At 37.3% G+C, this 18,819-nt stretch overlaps 1 protein-coding gene across 1 annotated transcript in view; it reads left to right on the forward strand.

Moving 5' to 3' along the window:
- The window catches only part of cacna1c (calcium voltage-gated channel subunit alpha1 C), a 414,391-nt gene that overhangs the window by 265,734 nt on the left and 129,838 nt on the right, over window positions 1-18,819 (forward strand). Inside the window, exon 4 of the mRNA XM_088922581.1 lies at window positions 3,953-4,092. Within this exon, the coding sequence (XP_088778707.1) occupies window positions 3,953-4,092 (140 nt within the window). The remainder of the gene's footprint in view (window positions 1-3,952; window positions 4,093-18,819) is intronic.

The following is an 18,819-nucleotide window of genomic DNA, read 5'->3' on the forward strand; positions in this document are numbered from 1 at the left end:
CTGCAGTATAGTGACGGGGGCACTTAACTGTAAAAAGGTGCCACCCTTTGGGTAAAACTGAGGTCCCGACTGTGTCTCTGTGGTCATTAAAAATCCCAGAACATTTCTTGAACAGTAGGGATGCTATCCCAATGGCCTGGCCAAATTTCCAATTAGCCTTTACCTCATCCCCATCTTCATCCTCATCCCCAACTATGAATTGACTTCATCACTGTGTTCTCCTCACTGGAAGCTGATGTGTGGGGAGTGTACTGACACACTATGGTTGCCATTGCACATCCAAGAGGGTGCTTCATTCATTATTGAAAGCTGTGTCCCTTTTAAATACAGGACATAAAAAAAACTTCTGAGACCGTACAAGCCTTAATACTGTATATAAAGGTTTAAACAGTATGGTATTCCTTTACCTCATTTAAGTAGTGCATTAGTTAGACAATTATTTTTACCAATTAAACATTGTTAGGTATATCAGTCTTTGATTACACACAGCTACGGTACTGTGTGCACCACTGTGTCATTGTATACAGTCCATCACTGAATACTTCATTGTATCATCACTGTACACTCCAATTGCTCATCATTGTATACATGCTTAGAGATAGAAAAAGTGATGAAACAGCAGTGTGAGGTGGGTACGTTAGATACAGTATGCTATACTGTACTGTATATCCAGGCACCCTTAATGGTTCATTACTTGAATATGTGCCTTGCATCTCATGAGGGTGATTTCTTTCCAGCTGAACCGCTCAGACAAAAGCCAAAAAACATTTTGAGAGAATATGTGTAAATTAATTTTCTATAGAAGACTTAATTTCACATATGCTGTAGTAAAACTCAGGTGCCAGGGTATTTAATGGGATTTTCTCATATTAATACTTCTGTTTCAGTTTTTCCCCCATTACTGTGTTACAGTAACTGTACGACTGTAAATACTGGAAAGAGAAAACACTGAAGACCCATGAAAGTATCTTCACTCTGATGCCATAATGGTTGGATCCTGTCTGTCAGTTATGTTTTACTTTGAATGGTTTCTGCTGTCTACCATAATCCTTCTTAAATTAAATTATTTTCAAATCTCAAATTTATCAGCTCTTAAAAACATAAGAATGGTCACAGACAAGAAAAGGCCCTGTCCATCCAGTTGATCCAGAGACCTAAGGTTCAAGGTTTTTTGAAGGAAGTAAGAGTATTGGCTTCAGCAGCATGGTTTGTTAACATGTTTCACACTTTTACAAAGCTCTGGGTAAAAAATGTGCCTACTTTTCTTAGACTAAAATTCACTTCTATGTACAGTAGTTCCTCCTACCTGTATGTCTTCTGAGGTGGTTTGGAGAACAGGTTGGTCTGTTTTGTCACGAGTTCTGAGTCTGACTGTGACTTGAACTTACCTGAATTTGTAAAGTGGCGCTAAATAACCTGGCTTGATGTGTTAGACTTTTTGCTCACTTAGCCAACCAACTGCAACTGTTGTAGTGTGAGGTGCCTGTGAGCATAAAGTAATATGAATGAAAACAGTACTGGTACTATTGGTACCCTATCCAATGCTTACTGTAAATCTGCAGTGTGTGGTGCAAGTTAGAAGTTTTTTTTTTTTATTTTACAGAAACTGTAAGAAAAGTCTTCAACTCTCCTGTGCTGGTACAAGGGCTTTTGCAGTGCATGGAGTAGGAAATGAAAACAGAACTAATTATTCAATCTTTTAAAATAAAGGAATAGAAAAGGAAACATGCTGGGCAAGAATTGAGATTCTGAGACTAGAGATCAAGGTAGTATTCTTACAAATACAGATACTGTAAATGATTCATAATCCTTGTGTGTGTGGTGTGACACCCATACTGTACCGTACATAATAAAAGACTTACTGTTTTATCGATATTGAATGGGAAAATGGTAATAGAAAAAAATATTTTAAACAGTTCCTTGCCTGATAATATTTTCAGTATTTTAGGCAAGTAGGTCAAATACTAACACTAGAAAAATCATACTTGGACATGTCTTTTCTTGTATTTCTTTTAAAGCTTTATTTTGACTTCTTGTTTTATTGATAATGATGAAGCAATTGAAAGTAATATGCTGGCTCTGTAAGCAGGGTAAGATGACAGAAGAACTGTTTGGTTCAGATATACTTTTAACTAGTCATTGAAGCTTCTAAGACTGAAAAATTTTTTCAGTGCTTTAACAGTTGAACATGTTGATTTTTTTAATAATGACAACCGGTCAATATCTTAAATAAGACTAAATCTTTTAGTATTGCTTAATTGGATTAAGGGTTTTCATGAACTGATGTGTTTGGTTCCTCTCTAGATAAAAAAAGACACTAATCAAGGAAGCTTGTATAGTCAGCTAAATGAGTCTATTAATCTTCCCATAATCCAGTTCAAATACTTCATAGTAATAAAGTTCATCCAGTAATACCTACTATATTTTGAAATATAGTATCAAATATGGCATCAACAGACAGTTTTCTGTTAATTGCCTTTTGCAATTCAAAAACATTAAAAAACAGCTGACAGAAAGTAATAAGTGGAAATGAATGGTAAGTGGAGAACATCACTACTCTGCCACAATGTAGTTTATTAAAAATTAGAAGACAAAGTATTTCAACTCTTTAGGTGGTTTCCTATTTGTGTTTTCTTATTGGTATTTTTTCTTTTATTTACCCACCTAAGTTTTGTAAGTTTTCCACCCAAGTCACCGCTTGCCAGAAAGCTGCAAGAATCCATACACATTGATCTCAGCCCTGCTATGCCAATTAAACGCTGCTGTTTGGGAAATCATGGACATACTGTACAGTTAGCAGCATTATCAATTCTCAGACTTGGATCGCAGGGATTAACCTGAAAACCCTATGTGTATTCATATTTCTTTGGCAAAAGTTGTTAATATTGAATATTAATAGTGAATGTTTTAAATGGAGGTTGGTCTGCCACACTACAGTATTGAACTGCTGGTGTCATGGACCTTGACCTTCAGCATCATCTGGTGAACAATTATTATAACGGATATAAAGCTCCTTCTTTAACCATAACTATAGATTTGAATTGTTTTGGATAGGTAAATTAGCAGTGGTGCATGACGTGATCAGTAGTAGAGTGGCTGGGTTTGTTGTACAGTACCACTTTTTTATTAGCACTTTTTTTGCATGATTTATTTACTAGTCAATTCTGTATATAGCATAATCCATGACATTAACAGTACTAGTATTGCACCACAGTGATTAAGACAGATGCTCTTACATATTTATAAATCATGCATAATTGCTCTCTTAATGTGACATTAAGACAAACAGGGAGCCTGTCACATAAGTAATTTTATTTAATATTTTTGGCAAACACAAACCATTTAACTATATTTAACAAGGCATGGTGCAGTTTCCTAATTGTTTCTCTTTAGAATGATATTAGGATGGTTCCTTTTTTATTATTTCCTAAATATTTCACTGCTCATTTATAAAACGAATCTATGTCATATGCTAGGAAAGTCATGTAAGGTTCTGACAATCCATACCCCAGTGATAGTTCTGAGCATCAAACATTATGTGGGTATTTGTGTAATTTGTGGAGTATGGAAATAGAATATTGTGATGGTTTATTTAATAAAATAACACTAACCTTAATAGGGGCTGGGGAAGGCTGAATTTAGAAAGGTTTCTTTTTATCCCAGTGTTTTATTCCACTTGCATTGAAATATAGTACTAAATGCAGGTACAGGAGTGAATGTGGTGAGCTGAAGACACAGTGAACCAAGCTGTGATGAAATGCCAATGAAGATACACTCTGTTGACTGTTCACAAAACAGAATTGCCTCTAACGCTGTACATTTGTCTGGGTGCGATGTTCTGGGTGTTGGGCAGAGTCTCATCTGTATGCCCCCTGCTTCATTTTGACACTTTATCATCTGAAGGGCTTTCCACAGAAACTCTAACCTTCCTCTCTTTCTCTTTCTCTCACAGGAACGGGTGGAATATCTCTTCCTCATTATATTCACAGTGGAGGCATTTTTGAAAGTCATAGCCTATGGACTTCTCTTCCACCCCAATGCGTACCTACGCAATGGATGGAATTTACTAGATTTTATTATTGTGGTTGTAGGGTGAGTACAACATCTTCATACAGTAATGTGCGTTGGGCAGGTGGGTGCATTATGGGTTGAGAAAACTGAGATAGACTTGGGGGTGATCCGTCATTCCCCGTTGTTCCTGGAAGAATGATACTATATATGTCGACAATGGCTAAATTACAAACATTACAAAGCATAAGAAAGATTTAAACTGAGTGTAGTCCTTTTGGACCATTTGGCTCATTTAGGTCCTAGTAGAAAACCGACTTCAGGATCTCATCCAGACATCCAGTTTCTTAAAACATCAACTTACTCTATCTTTTGTAATAAAGCTAGGTAACTCATTCCATCTTCATACAAACCTATGTGCACAGAATTGCCTTATTGACTCTCGTTCTCAATTTTTAATACACTTTCCTGTTGTTTCCACTGGCGTCCTGTGATACGTATTTCATTATTGACTCTGAAGGCATCCAGTGGAGATTTTTAAAATATTTGAATAAGATCCCCATGTGTTCTCTGATGTTTAATGCAAAAGCAATTTTAATTATTTTAGCTTACCAAGTGATGGAAATTCCTTAATCCTAGCAAAGTGTTTGGTTGATTTGGAGACCCTAGTAAACTAGAAACCCATATCTCGTGGTGAGCACACAGCAAAAGGGAAAAGCACACGCTATTGAAAAGCCAAATAGAAATCTGTTGAAGAAAACACTAATTGATGAGACAACAAATGTCTCCTTAGATTAATGTTTTCTAACAGTATATAAAAATATTTCAAAATGCATAATGAGTAATGTCATCAAACAATGAGGTACAGTAGTGAAGTACAGTAACCCCCAGCGAATATGATGTTTCAGTTCCCCAGATATATCTGGAAAAGACTAATTATCCTGGTGAATCATCACACTGATTCTGAGAAGCCTGTTAGCAATGGCCAGATTTTTTTATACTCAGTAACTCAGTAAGACATTTTAAGTGAGGACTTTATAGTTACTTTCATGTTTGTTATTTTACCTAACAATTGTACACATACTGTACACAATAGGGCAAAATAGAGCCACATATTATATCCAACCATTCCTTTTCTGTAGCTGCTCTATTCTCAGAAGATTAACCTGGATTCATTCTAATTACCCTGGTTTAGCTTTAGTCTTTGGACAGAGAGAGGAAACCACAGTACCTTGTTGAAAACACATATGGACACAGTGAGAACATCCAAAATCCACATAGAAGACACACTGGACTTGAATCTTACCCAGGAGAAAAGAGCTATGTTACAGCGGCACTACAGTCCTTGCCAGTATGTTTTATATGAACCATTAAATTCAGTGCTCAAGTACATTTTACATGAAGTACTATAACTGAACATATATTGTAGGTACAGTACCAAGGTGTTCTCAGATGTACCTTTTTATTGAGGAAAGACAATAAAAAAAGACTGTACTAATCTTGTGTTTCATTAAAATTAAGACTAGAGTCTTAGAAGATGAATTTAGACACTATAATGGAACACAGTATATTAAATTGCTAGGGTAATTAAAACGCATATGGAATCCAGTCTTTTTTTTTCCTGTCATAGTGTGGTAGACCTTCTACTTCATTCTCATTTTGTTTAGGGCTTTCCTTGTCTCTCCTAAAAGAAATTCAGTTTCTACAGCTCTACAGAGTAGTGCCCTCCCATAATTTTAAACTGAAATGCAAAACAGCCTATTCTTGAGCAAACACAGGCATGAAGAAAGCAAGTAACCAAAAATGGTAAGGGAGAAAATTGCCTGTACTCTCCACAACCTTTAGTAAACATTGCCATTTCAAATGAATCTCACAGATCCAGACACTTTGAAACAGAGCTGATAAGGACCAAATGGTTTGAGCTGTGGCATATAAAAACAGATGAAAATTGCAAAATTAAATAATGTCAGGATAACAGGGTTAGGGGTGTGGTATATGATAACTAGACTCCAGTGTCAGATTCATCTTGCTCTTTTTTAGATGTACAGTAAATGAATGTTGACAATTTTGCTGACCTAGTGTGGCTTTTACTTTGTCCTGTGGTACCTCTAAGGAATGATGGAGTGATGCCTTTGAGCTGGAACAATATGGATCATTAGCCTGCGCAACATCACTTTGTTATATCCATTGATGTGTCCACTGTTATGACCTGGGGTAAAGAAAATACAGTTGATATCAATGTAGCTCATAGGTCACCAAAAAAGTGTTCAAGACAAGATAACTCTGGGTCTGCTGCACTAGGGAATCAGGAATTCAGTCTTTAAATAGAAATACCACATTTAAAACGCATCAGGCATGGAATGACATTTATCATATCCAGGTTTTCCACAGTGTGTATTTAGATTACCTATTGCTTTATTAACAGTAAAATTGTCCTTATGAGGTATTTTGGATTTTGTTTTTTATGAAACATTCACAAGCTTAATCTTTCACAACCAGAAGATTAAACTGAAGTATAATTTTATCTAAGAAAAATTGTAGTTACTGCACATTATAGAGTTTAATACCTCTCGAAGTCGGATTGTCAATGTTCATCATAATGTTCCAGAAATTAATACAATGCATAAAGGGTTCAAATTACAGTTTTTAACTTATACAAAAAGGTCGGAAAAAGAAAGTCATATTGTATGCATGTGGCAGGCCTCTGAGCCTTACACTGTACTCTTACAGTAATGAAGCTCCCAAACATCTGTGCTCTGCAAGACAGCACAGTGCCTGCAGTCAGTTTACACTCTGCCATTGTGAGCTGTGCTCTCTGGAGCATGTGCTGGTAATTACGCAATAGCTCAGAGCAAAGTTTCCAGTGACACTAATGTTAATACCATGAAATCTTTAAATTGAGCATGCGGCATCTGGGCTAGCCATGTCTGTCATGACCGTACTGTCTCCAGGGTCTCGGCTTCAGCTACAGATTACATATCACATAACCAGAACACAGCTGACAGCAACAGGCATCTACTGTACTGTACATCTGTAAAATCCAGCTCCATGCAAACTGTGAGTACAGACGTTACTTCCACTGTGACTCGCGCACTCGTAACTGGATTTAATTATTTAGGAAATGATATCAGCTTAATGTGTATACAAATCTTAAAAAGACTTTACATAAGCAAAAAACACATTTTCATAATATTTTCTTACAATCAAATTTCCAGCAAGAATATAAGCCAAATTTTGGTCACCCAAAGTATAAATGACTAGAAATGACTAGGAGACTAGAAAATTCTGTTTTGGACTGAGGGTTTACCGAAAAAGTGTTGTTATTCTGTGTTGCATTTGAATTCTGAAGTTATTTTTTTTTCTCTTTTTCTGATGTAAGACATGCTTTTACTGTTTATGTATAATAGACGTAGATGGTTGTAGAGATTTTCTCTTTTTATTTACCTAATTGCCAGTAATGTGAATTGCAAACATCACTATTCTGTATACAGTGCCATAATGTAGCAATAGTGAATGTGCTTACAGATACAGTACTCATTTGTAGACAGAGCCCCTGAATTTTTGAGCGTCAGGTATCTATAAATTTATGAAGGCTACTGTTTATGCTTTAATAGGAAAATAGGAAACAAATCTGCAGGATGGTTGATGGAAATATTAGATTAAAAACCCATTTGGTGAAATTCAAAGAGAAAATAGAAGTAGTTACAGACAGAAAAAATGCATTTTAGGCTGGATTAATGTAGTATTTTATTATTGCAATGTCTTAGTATGATTGCTTTTTTATTTTAATTGGGATACACATTAATGTATAACAAAATAAATAGTTATAAGCTTTTGAAAGATTTAGTTTTCTGCTAGTCATCCCCTCAGTTGTATTTATATTGTATGGTTCTAAAGGCTTGTGCGCATTAAATCCAATCCATTGTAATCATTGCTTGAATGTGCAGTGGAGGTCGTAACAACACAGCAGTGTTGTTCAGAATGCGCAGAAGTAAATGTAATTTGTTATCTGTACATAAATTATGATTTATTTCTAATTTATGTAAATGCTACCTAACCTGCACAAAACCAACAGGCAGGGCATTGCTTCTCTACAGACTGCCTCAAAAACCACACCAGGCAATTTACACTAGGCAGTTTTCTATAGGCCTACAGGTATGTTCATGTTATTTGCTTGGTTATAATATTACAGTTTCTGTTTCCTTTGAGGTATAAATTGTTCTTAATTACTCTTTTATTCTTTTCAAAGAAAACAGCTAGAAAGGAAAGCATGGTACCTATGAAGTGTGTTCCAATGTTACTCATATTAGAGAAACCTTTAAAAAGCTGTGTTTATTTTTATGAAGACTGCAATACTGAAAAGTGTATGTTTGCTGGAAATTAGCAAAGTTAAAATCAGCTCATCTTTTTCACTGCCCCATTCTAAATTCCAAACGTGTGACTGTTCCAAAAGAGATGGAAGGGGGAGTTGTGTTGAAAGAAGGAACTGGAATTGAAGAATTAAAATGGACCCCCAACCCTAGAAATAAAGTGTTGAACTTATTGTTATTAAAATGTAAATGTTGACAATTTCTGTGTACTAAAATTTGAGTCGAATTGCATAAGTCTCCAGATCTGAGATAGAGAGCTTGTTTTATTTTTGTAAATATAGAGGGATTTTAACAGAAATTCGGGAGGAAGGTCAGATCCCAGCCTTACCCACTCCTTTTCCTACAAAATATATATTGCCTCCTGAATTTTCCTTTGTACATCTCTCTTACATTCAGTGTTTCTTCTAGTAAACGACTGATGTTCCTCTCAAATGCTGCATTGCTACTGTAGATCTACTTTTTTGTTGCTCCTATGCCTCTCCCATGCTACTCGCTTAGCTCACATCTCATCTCCTCGTGCTCGCTGTCCATCCTAGCACAGCCAGACTTGGTAATCCAACCATGGTTCAAGTCCTCCAAGCCAGGAGGGGAGTACCCTGTCTTGAACAAGCAGCTGTTTGATTGTAACCTCTCCATGGAAACCAACTGGCTCAACGCGCCTGCCATAGTGCATGCCTTTTCTTCTAGTTCTGAACTTCAGGAACAACCACGGCCACTTCTTCTTTCCTGTCTCTCTCTTTTCCACGTTTCCCACTTGTTCTGCTCCCTCCCTCTGCACCAGGCCCAGGTTCCCCATTCTGTCTCACTGCCCTGGTGCCAGCACCTGGTTCCTGCACAGAAGTGGCAGCAATGGGTTCCAGTTTCCCACGTTTTTAAGCACAGTGTGCTTAAACAGACCAGACAGGCCAGAGTGTTTAGATTTAGTGCATGAAGCTATCAGCCCTAAGCTATTGGTCTCTTTTTATATCACTCTGAACCTCTCTGTCGGCTTCCCTGCTTGCTGGCAAGATTCAGTAAGTGGTTTCTATCTACTTTTTTTCTATCTACAGTACTTTTTTCTACACCATCGCACATTGCTATCTAAAGCCAGCCTCAGAACAAGTAGCCTCAGGATACTGCTTCCATGTCTGGGAAGCATCTTCTGAGCTTCTGAAATTCAGCCTGAGTTAAAATGCACAGAATGTCCATGATTTAAAATTACTCTATCCTATATACTATATCCCACTATGTGAAGGAGAGCAATCATTGTGCCTAGACCCCCAGAGGTTTGTTTTTTCCCATGAGGAGATTTTGTTTTCCTGTCTTTTATGCCCACTTGATCAAAGTTCTACACAAGTTTTCCAACCACTTCATAACTCTGTAATGCACTCTGTGGAATTGTAGAGTCCGCTGGAAATTGCATCTTCTAGAAGCTGGTTTCCTCAGACCCGACTGCCTCCCTATTCCAACCACATCACTTTGCTCCCAAATCTTCCAGCAGATGAATCTACTGTACCCCTGTGCTGTACTGTATCTTTGCCAAAGCCAGCCACGCCCTTCATGCCTCAAAAGCAGCTCTCTCCCTCAATTGGCCACTGCACCTGCCACTTCATCCTTTTCCATAGAAGTTTACCTGGTCACCAATGCCTGATTCTACCCCCCCCACCACCTTCCAATCTCTCTAAATGTACTTGCTTCAGGATTAGCTCTCAGAATAGGCATCCACATGTATACTGTTCAAATTTGACTCCTTGGTCTCTATCTACCCTTCACAATGTCCCAATTCCCAGCATTAAAGCTTTAGTCTTATTCCACCTTTCCTCTTCACAATGCAATCATCTCTCTCACTATACAGTCTGTAGCTGCTAAAAACAGCAGGATGACATGTTTAACTTGTCATGGTAGTCATCACTACTATCCTTAAATCCGTGCTTATCATTCCCAGACATCAAAAATCTCATAGAGTGCACCAGTGTGATAAATATTTTCATAATCCATCTAGTTTTCAACTGCTCATCGAGCCCAAAGCTTTCTGCTGCGTCTTCCTTCACTCACAAGTTCCTTAAGCTTCCATATATAATATATATAACACATAAGTATGCCTGTATAGGGAATTATGCTGTGTATTCCATGACTTAAGATGCTAATTGAACGATTACGTCTATCATACCAAACCTTGCTGTTCACTTTGGCAGCTTCATGTTTTATAAATGTCATAAAGAATTCTCTGCCTGCTTTGATGCCTGTCTACAACAGTGGAAACACCACCTTTCCTGGGAGGCACCCCATAACGAGATCTACCATCCCCTCATTTCTAGTCTGCATACTATTGTTTGCATCACCTACTTGTCTCATTCTCATCCTTCACTATAGTACTCACTCTCTGAATCGCAGGCTACCCTATCTCCAGTCTCTCCTACTGTGCCTGTCACCCCTTCTGCATCTCCAATTCTCATACATCAAAACTGAAAAATCTTTAGAGGAGGAAGACAGTTCTGCCATAATTTTGACTGCAGAAGCTCTAACTGCTGCTTATTTTATATCTGCAGCTTTGTTAGGCGTTCATTCTCCCTCCATATGCATCAATCTTTAGAACTTTCGAACTCCCCCATAATGATGACTACTTTTCCTCTCCTGACCCTTAAATGTCTACACTGGATTTTGAGCTGTCCAAATTTCCCTCCTGTGATGGAGCAAGCTGAGGCTTGGTTAAAGCCTCCTATTTCTAGAGAGTAAATTGGACACACCTTCCTTGATTCACTCAAATGAAAAAGGTACAGAACTTCTGGTTGGCCCTGTGCAAAATTGGGCATTCCTCAGGAGTAGCAGCAGTCAGTATCAGTATCAGTATCATCAATCAGGTGCAGAGGACAGGGGGACAGTGTCTAAGCCCCCGCAGTTCAGTGAGGGAGAGTGTGTTAATGGCATCCTGAATTGTAGAGATTTTAGATAGCGCAAGAGTACAACTGCTTTGCTTTAACATCAGCAGCAAGCCTGCAGTGTAAGCCAAACTACAGTTTAGGTTTGAAACATTAGGGAGCGATAATGAAGGATTTTGTAAGATTTTTTAAAGGATTTTGCAAGGATGTTGTTATGGATTGGATTTAGAAAAGAAAGATGGATCCAGAGATAATTTAACATTTGTTTTTTTTTCTAGCATGTATTCCTGGATTAATTTGAATTCTCCTTAATCTCTATATGATAGTACTGTAGATTAGTGTTGTTTATAGTTAGAAACTGGGTGCCGGTTGTTAAGATGAGTATGGCGAACCAGTACATGTACTGTAGGTCTCTGATGAGATAGGGAAAATGTATCTTCCAGTGAAGGAAAGACTGGCCATGGATGGCTAAGTCCAGATGAGTGTCCCAGTAGTCACAGAGTAGGAATAACACAGATTTTTCTGTATTCAACAGATACAGTAGAGTGTACCAAGGGTTCCAGGGCATGAAAAGGAAGAGTTGATACAGTTGATACAGTAATTTGCAAGGGTGAGAACAGCGAAAAAGAGGAGTTTGACAGAAATTTGTCTGTTCTGGCAACTTCCAGTGGAACAGAAAACTGTTGTTCCCCAGGAGAAGAGGAAATGAAGATCTTTTTGCTGACTAATACCTCTGTGACAAACCATTTTTGGGACTGAACAGGCTTCTTCAAAAGGGGATCACCAGTACACCAGTACAGTATAGTACGCCAGCCCAGAGGGGTTCTACAAGCCAACAGTGACAGATCACTCAAACATGCACATGTAACCTGGTGACGTGCTGGCTCAAGGCTACAGTTTGTGGCTTGGGGGTCAGCATTCTAGCAAACTCCCCATTGTTCTGCTTTCTTTTGGACCACTTCCCCTCCTCTTCGATTGTCTGCGTCAACTTCTAATCAGCACTTTCTGATCCTGCTGCTGTGGACTCTCTTTTACTCAAAGGCATAAAGCAGGATTTCATAATCGGTCCATTCTCATTTCTATTTTCACTAAATACCAAATACCAATGCCAATACCCTCTCGTTATAGCCATACATCAACATCCAGCGAATAAAACAGCTTATCTTTTATCTCTCAGCTCTGCATTATTCTTTAACTCCTGGGATTAAGAGTTTACTCCCCAGGTCTGATTTTTCCCTGCACTCACAACCATCAATCATGCTATCCACTTGATTTGCTTCTGCGATGGGCAGAAACACTTGACTTAACAAAAGCCCATATTTCTAGTACTTTTAAATTTAATGCCACCAAACTTCTAGGAATTCATCAGAGCATGTTGGCGCTATAAATACATTTTCCTCTGCTGCCCATCTCAATTTCAGGCGCCACAGCAGTCCAAAAAAGTTAGATATGTATTCCTGTAAATAATTATGAACTCCCTTACTCCCTTCAGTTCTTCATCTTTTGGATTACTTTCTTATTAATTCTTCCTTTGCCCAGGCTCTTTACACTCTAATCTTTCCACTATACGTCTTTTCAAATTTAAGAGTTCACCCCATTTCAAAGAAAACATAGCCTCCTGCTACTTCTGTTGAGTTTCTGGGAGTCATTCTCTTCTCCAAATCTTTCTACATTTCCTTACTGCAAGCCAGACTCAGTCTCATTAGTAAATTCCTCTCTTTCTTCACTCTCACTCTTCAGCAAAGCAGGGGCTTTATTCTCTTCTTGTTCACTTGAATTACAATAATCACATTCTACAAGAGTCTCATTTTATCTCTCATCTCATTAGTATGAAATAATTGTATGAATGAAGTGCATCCCCTTCTACAGTATATATCTACTGTAAAACACATTATTATCATTTGGCATGAAAAGTTTTAGCTAATAATGACAAGTATTTAAAACAGCGCTGTGCACATAATATCCCAAGTAAGGTTAACTTGGGGTCAGTGTTGCACACCATAATGTAATGTTGACATTTGTAAGACAGGATAAATTACACTACTCAGTGGTTTCATCACTGCCAGGATGTGGCACTGAAAGGAAACAGAACTGACCTAGCATTGGTGAAACATGTAATTCACTGTGAGAGTACATACATTACAATTTTGTAAAAACAGTGCAATTAGGCCCTTCAGCAATGGGGTATTTTTAGATGGAATCTAAGAACTGGGTTTTCAGTGCCAGACAAGACGATATTAGTATCCCCGTGGCTAACCCTTTGTTTTGGTATTGGTCAATTCTTCCTTCCTGCATAGCTTTTACATCAAGAAAGTTTGGCACAGTTTAATCCGTCTGGTTTCTTTTAACTCAGTCAGGCAGACATTTTTTTCATTTGTACTAATGGATGCAATACATTTGTGCATGTTAACTAACTGAACCAGATACATACTGTTCTCTTTTTAAAAGAAAGAAAAAAGATTTTTCTGATTTTCTTATGCAGATTACTTTTAATAACTTAAATTCTAGAGGATTCCAGAAAGTGCTTTCATGATGAAACTCAAGATTATTAAAATTCGTAAAGGAGATGTTTTGTATTCATCACTTTTGAAATGAGTGCACATCATATCTATTAGCTCTTCTGCTTTCCCTAGAAAACACAGGAAATTCAGATATGGATACATTTAAATGTCTCTTAAAATTATATGAGTTGAACGAAGATCCAAAATAACAACAAAGGAATTGGTGTTACATCACATTCTTCTGGGCTATTCTAATGAGTTCTTATTCAGTTTCTAAATGTACTTTGAATTCAGCTGAAGACATTTGTGCCATGTATATGAAACAAAGTTATCAGTGAATTGTAATGTTTATGAGAATCGTTTAACTGCTTTTACTTGTAAAAGATATCAAAGTGTACTGTAAGTCATCTAGCGACTAATAGTTAAGACCTTCTAATGAATGACCAAATTAAACTTACAGGGTCCAGAAACTCACATCCAAAACTGTATACACATCGGTAAATACTGTGAGCCTAATATGGAAGAAAGCACAAAAAACCTTTGCTATTGAGGCTCTTGATACTTCATAGAATGTACTGTATGTGCAGTACACATAGCCTATCCTAAATTGCAATGTGCCCACATTATAACTTATCCTTTGCTGAACATTTATCTCCACTAAAATTCCTGGGGTGCATGGGGCATGCATGTTTTCCTCGTGTTCACATGGGTTTCTTGCGGGTGCTTCTGATTCCACATTCCATTTGCACAGTCCAAAGACATTCTGGTAGGTTAATTGGGTCTGTGAATCTGGCCCTTACAGTATGTGAGTGTGTGTCTGTGTGTGTCCTGTTATGGACAGGCATCCCATACAAGGCAGTATACTATTATTATTATTAATAATAACAACAATAATAGTAATGTGCTTGGAGAAAGTATAGTACAAACAGTGTAACATTTAGAAACTACCTTATCCAAATAGCATTTGGTCAAAGCATGTTTAAAGTGTTCTCTACCACCTATGTCCTTTGATAGCTGGTGTGGGAATACTATTTCCAATACATACTGTATAACTTGCTTTAATTTATTATAAGTACATACAGTACTACATTAATGCCACTTTTGTTTGTGTTATGTATTCAGTAGCCTCACAGCAGAAATATAAAATTGAAATAAAGATACAATACCCTATCTAAATAAAGAAGTGCGTGTTGGAGGCACTAATAAAAAATACGAAACTCTGTTTACTGTAGATCATTAAATGGAGTTTGGAGGCATTAATGTCAGCAGAGGCTCTTTCCAGTTGGCAGAGGTCTAGTTAAAAATATCTTCATTCGCAGTGAAAACATCAGCCACACAAAATAACAACACTTGAAAGGAGCTCCTGTACTTAGTGTTTATAACACACAGCCTTCCCCAGTGTCCAAAGCCAAGTTCCTTTTGACAATTCATTTTGAAATTTCTCGGCTGCTTATGGTACTGTATCATATGTTTATGTTCATCACTTAAATCTAAGTATTCTATAGTTCAGGTGGGTAGCTGCGTCGGCATGCATAGGCTGCAAAGGAACAAGTAATAGGTTTATTCCATCCTGAAAAGAGAAGAAATAAAACACAACATTTCAGCCGTGGAGCTTGAAGAAGAAGGCTGAAAAAGGCTTCACACCTGAAGAAGGCTCCATGGCCAAAATGTTGTTTTCTTTCTTATCTTTTCAGCATGGAATAAACCTATTACTTGTTCCTAAGTATTCTATAGATTTCACAATTAAAATGTTCAAACTATTGGGCAGTACTGTGGTGCAGAGGTTAGCAATGTTACCTCACAGGTACTTAGGTCCTGGTGCATGGACCTGGGGTGCTACAGTTTCTGCACAGGGTTCATATGTTGTTCTCGTGTCCACTGGGTTTTCCTCTGGGTGCTCCAGTTTCCTCCCACAGTCCAAAGAAATACTGCCGGTTGAGGCTCCGGGTGTCCCAGACACATCATGGCCAATTTCCCCAGATACCAATTAACCTACCTATTAAGTGGCTAAAAATGGATGAATGGATGTTTATGCTGAGCAGTGGCACATCACTTGTTTTAAACACAGGGCTGGTATTTGTCTTGTCATAGAACAGGGTAATGCCATGTATCGAGTGGTAATAAATAATGCATGTAGTGTCTATTTTATTCATTGAACACTTTTTGCTTACATCTGTTCTGCATGACAACAATGGTTATTCTTCATAACAGCAGTTCAAGTGGAAAGTTTGAGTGTAATATCTGGACAATGGATTGTGATGTTACAGGGTGCTTCAGCTGGATGGTGATACAAAAATAATAATCTTCTGCGGTTGTTTGGTTAACATAGACCTATACCTAAACTCCGCATGCAAAGCAAGAGGGATCAAACAACTCAAACTATAAGTTTTATATATATAAAGACCTAGTCTCTCGTTGTACATGTTCAGCTCTTTTAAAGATGATTATGACTGTTAGGTCCCCAATATGGCTCAGTCTAGGGGTGAATGGGGACTAACATATGAGCCAGGGATTAAAAGGATGGAAATACACAAAAAAAAACACTACACTATTCTACAACCCAATACCCTCTAAACCTGTCTCCCGAGAAAGGGGGTGGCAAAGCCAAAGCAAAGTCTTCCGCAAGATATCCGTCTAGTCTATCTAAACTAAGCTATAACGGTAAACTAAAAAAAACTCAAAAGCAACTCCAATCCCAACCCTACACCACAGCCAAGAAAACAAATCCGATACATCTCGCGTTTTCGCCGTTTCTTCTTCTAACACCTCTCTTCCACACACCCTCTCCTGAACCGTCCCATACCAGCGTTTAAAACCAGACCGCTTTCTTCAACCAATCCAGAGAGAGTCCCAATTTAGGGACACACACACCTCCAAAAATGGACCCCTGCACGGGAGGGGAGTAAAAATAAAACAGAACATAACATGACATTATACAGTACAGTATGTGCTGTAATTAAGGAAATGAGACATAAGGAGCCCATTTAGCTCTTTTGGTTACTAGTGATTGATCTGAAGATCTCTTCCAGCCATTTCTTGAGTGATGCCAAAACATCTGCTTATACAGTATAATTGGGTTGCTTGTTCCAGACTTCCACAAACCTTTGAGTAAGAAAACAAAACAAGCTTTGTTTTCTCAATTTAAAATACACTTCCCTTGGCAAGTTTCCACTTGAGTACACTTGACACTGATTTGTGTCTCTGTTGGCCCTGAAGAAGTCCATCAGGGTCACTTGTGTTGTGTAAGTAGCTTTTGAATACTTGAATCAGGTTCACTCATAGTCTTCTTTATTCTTTAATTCAGTTAATGTACAACATTTCTTTAAGTCTAGGAATTGCACTGTTCTGCAGACTGATTCCAAAGTTGCAATATACTTCTGTAACATGGTGACCATAATTGTACACAATATTCTAAATGGGATCATAATAGTGCAGTGTACAAGCTTATCATAATATCCATTGATTTCAAGTCTCCATATCTGTCACAAAATAAACATGCATGTAAAATTCAAGGTCTCCTTTAGACAAAGAATATTATATGAGGCAAATTTCCTCCCTCTTGAACATAGATTCTGTTGCAAATGCTAAATCTGTAGAGACAGACAGGAGCTCTAATTGCAACCTGACTGCATCTGAGTCACCATTCTGTTCCCCTCCTTATCTGGTAGAATCAACCAGACACACACTCTCTCTATTCCAAAATACATTTTATTTAACACTTGTCAGTGTTTCAGCAAACAAGCCTTCATCAGGACAAATTTTTGGCTAGACAAAGATCTTATATAAACAAGAGTTCTCTGACCGCAGGCATTACTTGTGAAAGGAAGCCCCCTTTTTTATTTGGAAGAACAATTATTAAATAAACAGACTTGTCTGGCCATAAATACAGGTTTTTTTTAGCTATTTAGTTCCATATATTAAAAAAACAGTACATTTCAGAAATAGATATGAGCTAATTAGATTTTTTTTATTTAAAATGAATTATAATTTAAAAAGTGTCTATGCAGACATGTCAATCGATATGAATGTTCTGTTAATCATGTCCTGTTTTTAAAAAATGTATAGGTTTAAAATCTAATTCTGTGTCCAAACCTGAATATTTTTTACTTTGTTCTTTGCTGTAGTCCTGCTGAATCTTTCATATATAAACTGTTTATATTGCCTGTTTATTCATCGACTGTTATTAAATTATTATATTATTAATTAAATGTTTATTCTTAAGTGTTCGCACTTAAAATTCAGCAACCATACTATTTCAACTTATGACATACATTTTACATCTTTATTTGTCCCCTGTAAAATTACCTTTTAATTACCTACTCTGATTAGTCATTGTCAGCACTCAAGTGAAATAAAGAGTGCTGCCTGGAGATGCTATCAGAGCTGAGTTGAATTGAAAGGCAATTGAAATAGCCAATTCATATAAATTGATAAACCATTGTGTCTAAAGTATAGCCGACATCCTTCTGAAGGGCATTTTTTATTAAAATATGTTTTTGTCCCCATATTGACAAGGTAAAGCACTCAAAATAGTGCACTTGAAGAATACAGTACAAAATGAATCAAGAATAGTGCTCTACTCTGGCAATTGCAATAGAGCTTTTATTTTTTGCCTTCTTGTCTGCATGCTGTGATCCAAATGCACAATAATCCCTGTGTCGCACTGAATTTGAATTAATTATGAAATGGCTGTCTAGTCTAAAAAAGTTGCAGTATTTAAACTTGTATGTCAGTTTCCACTTCTGTACAGTAACTTCTATACCAATATATTGTTATCGATTTTTGAAAGTGCTGCAGGTTCAGGTTGCTGTCTGTAATTTTGTGTTTATAAATATGCAAATATTCCTCAAAAAATTGAGCACCTGCTCTGCTTGGGTTTACATAGTTAGGTTGTGTCTTGCTGTGATGACAATCACTGAGACAATGCTGGACAGAACAGAAAATATGTCTTCTGATATTTATCAGGATATTTATCAGGAAAAGTACATTGCATTGTAATTTACACAACAGATGAATACCTTCTAAAATTAGGATTTGGGATACAATTTTTTGCATAAAACATAACATATATAGAGAAACAGG

Source organism: Atractosteus spatula, chromosome 8, assembly GCF_055471065.1.
Source record: "Atractosteus spatula isolate fAtrSpa1 chromosome 8, fAtrSpa1.hap1, whole genome shotgun sequence".
Classification (NCBI taxonomy): Eukaryota; Metazoa; Chordata; class Actinopteri; order Semionotiformes; family Lepisosteidae; genus Atractosteus; species Atractosteus spatula.